At 42.8% G+C, this 6837-nt stretch overlaps 1 protein-coding gene across 1 annotated transcript; it reads right to left on the bottom strand.

The window, feature by feature from the left end:
• Positions 1–531: 531 nt before the first annotated feature.
• Positions 532–6636, bottom strand: LOC148542028 (olfactory receptor 6F1-like). Its single transcript, XM_088476763.1, has 2 exons — positions 6547–6636; positions 532–1548 (listed from the first exon to the last, which is right to left on the bottom strand). The coding sequence occupies exons 1-2, from the start codon at positions 6634–6636 to the stop codon at positions 532–534; spliced, it is 1107 nt and encodes a 368-aa protein (XP_088332889.1).
• Positions 6637–6837: the final 201 nt, after the last annotated feature.

Here is a 6837-nt window from a genome sequence, read left to right as displayed (position 1 = left end):
TTTCTATGAAAGGGAAGTGCACTACAAGGAGAGGGGGGGACCGGTGCCGCCTGTGGGGATGGGATTACTTTGAGCTATGGGAAGGACTGGAGAGCAGTGTGAGGTATGTTGGATGGGAGAAGGGGAGCAGTAAGCACAATGGGGAGCAGTGTGTGGGATGTGGATGGAAGAAGCGGAGCACTGTGTGTGGGATGTGAATAGGGGAAGGGGAGCACTATGTGGGATGTGGATAGGGGAAAGGGGCACAGTAAGGGATGTGGATGGAGAATGGGAGTGCAGTGTGTGGTAAACCTGCTCTGGCAGCATTCTGCTCTTAGTACTATAGTTTTCAACTTCCACTGCAGAACACACTCCTAAGTGGCAATTGATACACCCAAAGGTGGAGGTTGTCACGCCCTTTGGGCGGAGCTGGTCACACCCCCTCATCGGCATTCTACTACCATCTAGAATCTCCAAGAAACTAATTTTCAAAAGTAGTCAAGTATGATGTTATGTTCTTATTGCTACATTTTTTACATGAAAAAGCAGATGCTAGTGTTGTCTAAAATGTGATTTCACTTTGATGGAGTAAATGACACTCAAATGTTCATGTTCCCAGGAATTCTGTCTTCTTTGGAAGACTTTCATCAAGGCTTTTTTAACCTCGTTGTTTCTCAAGCTGTAAATAAGAGGATTGAGAGCCGGTGTAACAACAGAATAAAAGACTGATACAGCTTTGTCCATCTGATAATTTTCTCCAGAGGATGGCCGGACATACATAAAAATCACAGTGCCAAAAAAAATAGTTACGATAGAAAAATGAGAAGCGCATGTTGAGAAAGCCTTGTGGCGCCCAGATGATGAAGATATTCTTAATATAGCAGAGATTATGAAAATATATGATATTGTAACAAGCAGTAATGAGCTGAGGACCACAACAGCGGAAATCATAAAGACAAAAACATCTAAGAAGAATGTGTCGGGTGACGAGAGCTTCACCAATGGGCCAACATCGCAGAAGAAATGGTTAATGATTTTGGAGCCACAAAACGGCTTTCGAGAGAGCACAATTGTGGGTACGGTTGGAACTAGGCATCCACTTACCCACGATCCTAACACCAGTTGGTAGCGAAATCGTTTGCTCATGATGTTAGTGTAATGAAGTGGGTGACAGATGGCCAGGTAACGGTCAAATCCCATTAGTGCCAAAATAAAGAATTCTGTGGTGCCAAAGAGAAAAAAGAAATACATCTGAGTCAGGCAACAATGAAAGGATATAGCCATGTTTCCAGATAACAGATCAAAGAGCATTCTAGGTACAGTTGTTGTAGTGTAACCTATCTCAAGGTAAGAGAAGTTGCTTAGAAAAAAATACATTGGTGTTTTGAGAGTGGTCTCAACTGTAGTCAGTGAGATTATGGTTATGTTTCCCAGAAGGGTCATTACATAGATAAGCAGAAAAAAAATAAATAGTATGACACTTAAGTCTCTTTCATTGGTAAATCCAAGGAGCAGGAATTCATCTGCCCAGGTTCTGTTTTCCAAAGTACATCCTGCAAATAGGTCAGACTGGAAAATGACACACAAAAAAACTTTTTAAAAAGTTTTTCTATAACGGTCAATACTTTCTTAAGTGAAGTACTGGTATATGTTTGGCTGTAATGTAGAACTTGAAGTTGGCCTTTCAGGCCCAAATCAAACCACATTGCCCTGTAGGGACCTGTCTTTGTCAGTGTTAAACCAATTTTTTTAAATGTTGCAATGGTATTATTATGCCCTGCTACCATACAACATGGAACATGGACATTATTATTTTGAAATTGCCTATATTATGCCAGTATTTATGTACATAAAAGGGTTTTTTTACCATGGGACGCATTTCCACGCTGAATAGAGGCATGTAATGATATATGCAGGAAAGCAGAATTAAATGTTTATGTTGGACATATCTCAAAATGCGTCCAGCTTAAAAGTGGTTGTACGAGTGCATGCGTCAGGTGTAAAGATATAACTTGACAGTGTTAGTAGTACATTTTAAAAGTTATATTTAAACTATTCACAATATAATAATGTAATTGCCATACACACAAGAGAGAAGTGTCTTCACACTCAGGGGGAGATATATCACGTCTTGGGAGAGAGATAAAGTAGACAAGTTGCCCAAATCAGCTTCTAACTGTCATTTATCCAGCACAGTCTTTGAAAATATAGCTGATTGGTTGCTATAGGCAATTGCTCCACTTTATATTTCTTCAAGACTTGATAAATCTCCCCTTTATTGATAAATGTGAAAATAACAATATCAATATAATATACAATTAAATACAAAAAAACCCCTGCAAATCTGTTGCTTTCCTTTGTAAACTAAAAATGGGAATCCTCTATGCTATAGTTATCCAAATGGATATGTCAGTTAAATTAATAGATGCCCATGAGAGGTCAATATGCAAATAGCCAATAAGAAGTGGTTATATAGAGCTGCTGATGATCTTTGCATATCTGTGCACCAGCTCTCCAGTAAATACAGAAATACACCATATGACAGAGGTTCCCAAACTCGGTCCTCAAGGCAACCTAACACTCCAGGTTTTAAGGATATCCATGCTTGACCCCAGGTTGATTGAACCATCTGTGCTCAACCATGGATATCTCTTAAACCTGTACTGTTGGGGAGCCTTGATTACAGCGTTTGGGAACCTCTGCCATAAGAAATAACGAGGAATGACATCCTATCTAATTAGGTGGCTATTACATGAACAGGCCTCAGCTTACACTTTCCTGCCCGCATTCTACCTCTGCAGTCATAAGGGGATGGAAGTCAGCAATTCACAAATATCTCAATGTGAAAGTATCCGTATGCACTTGTAGTATGGATGTGCAGTACAAATATGCGTAACTTGAGCGAATAAAATGGTGTAAATGAGAGGACAAGTATATAGAGGGAGAAATTAGAGAATTGCAATTTGGCCAAGACAGCACATTATTGCCGGAGGATTTGAAGCTGCAATTGTTTCCATGCAATACCAGCATTATTTTGCCAGAAATATGAGCTTTACATCCCACAGATAAAATCAGTCAAATCACAGGGCCTGATTCAGAGCCGCTCGTAAGCGGCCGCTCATTCGCTCCGAGCGATGTTCGTACAACTGCGCATGCGTATGGGTCGTAATGCGCATGCGCCAACCAGTCATTGCGGTCGGAAATCAAGCGCTCGCAAAATAGCGAGTGCCTGCTAATTTGAGTGACAGGATGAGGCGTTTGTGGGTGGTAACAGGGGAAGGTGCTTGAAAACGGGGAGTGGTGATCCGAACGCAGGCGTGCTAAATGGTCAAAACAGGCATTTTAAGGGTGTGCATAATTAACAAAGCAGCGTCATCGACCACGTCACTTGGTTGTTTCTTAGCATGAACTGTTCACATGATTGCGGTAGGAAAATCCAACCACAAGCACTGCGAGCAGTTCAGACACCTTTCGATGTACTCGATTAATCTAATAAATAGCGGAGATGACGTAGGATGCGAGCGGCAAGGGGGCGTCTTTACAAAATAGCGAGCGCATGTTTCGTTCGCTCGCTCAGACATAGAGGCATCAACAGACCGCAAAGAGCGAGCGCTCAATTTAAATAGCCGGCCCCTTTTTCTGAACGAGCGAGCGCAAATAGCGTCCAGCTCTGAATCAGGCCCACAGTACGGTATATTTCCAAGTAAAAGTGGCTTGTTTGACAATCTATTACATCAGCAAATGTTATTTCATGATGACAAATCCAACTGAAGGATCAAGAAATGTTACCAATGAGTAATTATATTTATTGGTACTGTACCAAATATATCAAAGAAGACCACATCACTGTTCCATCTATGGGGCTTATGTAATAGCCTGCAACTGCGAGATGCAGACTATGGTAAGATTCCGGTGTGTCTGCCCATATTTTTTTAAAATACACATCTTTTAAAAGGCAAAACCCAACATTGGTAATTAATACAGACCAGGACTGTATTTGTTGGGGCACTCTTTAGTTACAATAAATGATACAAAATTAAAACAAATCTATTTATTTTACTGAAACCATTAATAAAAGCTAAGTGTCCTGACTACACATATTGACATACACCACACATATTGTACAAAGTAAAAACTTACAGGTACTGGTTAATGCCCACCTGTGTGATAAATGGCGAAAATAATATTATATATATATATATACACACACCTGCTGCAGTAGAAAAAGCGGTATTGCCAACCTCACACAAACCACAAATATCGCAAAATAACTGCGCTGGTGTACAATAAATAAAGAAGTTTTATTCAAACAGTAATTATATAAAAATATGTTAGAAACAAATTGCAGTAGATACTTCCACAGTTGGATTAAACCACCTAAAATATATAGGGGTATATTCAATTGTGTGCGAGAATATATAAAAACCCGCACCTGCGAGGTTTTTCCTGCAGGAGCGGGGTTTTTTGCTATTCTATTAGGTGCCTGTTTTTATAAAAAAAACACGCACCAGGAGGTTTTTTTTCACGCACCTCCTGAGCAAGTGTGATTTTTCCTAAAATCGATGATTTTAGAAAAAATCACCGGGACTTGCTCTGACACCCCCGCAGCACCCCCCCTGAGGACTAATTAAGCAATTGGAAGTATCCAATTAGCTTAATTAGTCCTTAATTACTCACCTTCCTCAGCGCTGTCTTCTGCATCTTTTCTGCATCCAGCGTCGGAAGCCGGCTCTTCTGCAGCAGGGTGAGTATGTCAGTGTGTGTGGTGTATGTAAGTGTGTATGAGTGAGTGTGCGTGTCCCCCGGAATGGGCGCTGGGAGAACTACATCTCCCAGCTGCCCTTGCTCCTCCCATCAGCCCCCAGGATTCCCAGCAGCCTCCTTTCCAGTAAGAAGAGAGAGGGGAAGCCAGTGGGAGCCGCGGAGACCCTCTGCCAGGTAGGTGTTTTTATTTATTTATATATATATATATATACAAAGTCTCATATTATATATATATATATATATATATATATATATATATATTTTACGCACCGCAGAGTTTTCAGAGCTGAAAACCCTGCGACCACTATTTTTTTAATTGAATACCGCTGGTAGTGGGAGCGCGCATACCCACAGTATTCCGGAATTGGGCGCAAGGATTTTAACTCACTAAACCTCGCGCCCAATTGTATATGCCCCATAAAATACTAAAAAATCTCTTGCCTGTATATATTGCAAAAATCTATTCAAGTCAACACTGTATAAGTAAATTAATTTCTTTGTAGCCACAACATTTAATTATCTTAATTCAGTTAATTTGTGGTGTTTGCATCAAATATCCAAAAAAAAGTTAATTATTACTTTGTAGCCAGATTCAGCATCAGTCTTTCACTATTAAAGGTATTCACTAAGTTAAAAAATAAGAATAAACTTCAATAACATATGGTGCCATAGGGCTTTCCTTTATAATAGGCTCCAAATCACTGGCTTTAAACCTAGATGAGAAGTTGCTACAATGTTGCCAGTGGCAGTTTCAATTACGCATTGCCAAGCAGTGGCAAACGCAGGATTTTGAAAGGGGGGTTTCCAAATAATTTGTTACAGAACCAATGACAAAAAAAGTGTAACCAGAATAAGCCTGCAACATATACTTTATTGTGTACTTGAAGTGTTTTAATATAAATAACAATAAATAATATTGTTAATAATATTAATAAAGTAAGGCATCTGGGCATAAATCTTGCTTATGCACAATGTTTACTAGTATGTACGGACAAAATTTATACTACCAGTGCAATTTTAACATTTGAACTAAATGTAAAGTAATTTAACAGTACTTTAAATGTCAGTTTGTCACAGTTCCATTCTACGGTTATGGAGGCCATTGACTACCACCATCATCTGCCCCGTGTCACTTCCAGCCTCCTGCCACCTATGTTTCCAGCATTGTGCCGCATGTTTCTCCACTGCTACGTGTCACTCCAAACTCTTGCTACCTGTGTCACTTGTCTCTCCTGCCACCCCTCCCTGTGTCCCAGCCCCGTTCCTACCAGCCTCCTGTGTCCCTTGCAGCCTCTTGTGTCCCCATGCCTCCTGTGTCCCCCCTGCCTCCTGTGTCCCTTGCAGCCTCGTGTCCCCCCTGCCTCCTGTGTCCCTTGCAGCCTCGTGACCCCTGCCTCCTGTGTCCCTTGCAGCTTCTTGTGTCCTCCCTACCTCCTGTGTCCCCCCTGCCTCTAGTGTCCCTTGCAGCCTCTTGTGTCCCCATGCCTCCTGTGTCCCCCCTGCCTCCTGTGTCCCTTGCAGCCTCTTGTATCCCCCCTGCCTCCTTTGTCCCTTGCAGCCTCGTGTCCCCCCTGCCTCCTGTGTCCCTTGCAGCCTCTTGTGTCCCCCCTACCTCCTGTGTCCCCCCTGCCTCTTGTGTGTCCCCCTGCCTCTGGTGTCCCTTGCAGCCTCTTGTGTCCCCCCTGCCTCCTGCTTTCCTTGCAGCCTCCTGTGCCCTTCTGCCACCTGTATCCATTCTAGCCTATTTTTAAGCAGCCTACCTGCTCCTCTACCTTGACGTCAGAGTCAGGGTTTAGACATTACCCTTTCAGCATCCTCCTGCTCTGGCGCTGACAGCTCCTCCAGCCTCGGCCAGCTCTTCTGATACATGCAGGAAAGACTCACATCAACCATGCGGGTGAGTGTGGAGTGCGCGCAGCATAACGTCATCACGCTACGTCGCGCATGGGAGGCAGAGGTCAGGAGGGGTCGGGAGCTGCTGCTAGACTTCCTCCCCGTCCTGGCTGGGCAGGCGGAACGGCCGCCGCACTGGTTGTCACATTAGCTGCAGCAGTCTCTGACTGCTGTGGCCAGGAAGGGTGGGCCGGAGGTGGC

Source organism: Taudactylus pleione, unplaced genomic scaffold (genome assembly GCF_031769625.1).
Source record: "Taudactylus pleione unplaced genomic scaffold, aTauple2 ptg000016l, whole genome shotgun sequence".
Classification (NCBI taxonomy): Eukaryota; Metazoa; Chordata; class Amphibia; order Anura; family Myobatrachidae; genus Taudactylus; species Taudactylus pleione.
Note: the sequence above shows the minus strand (reverse complement) of the source record. Positions and strands in the feature narration are given on the sequence as shown.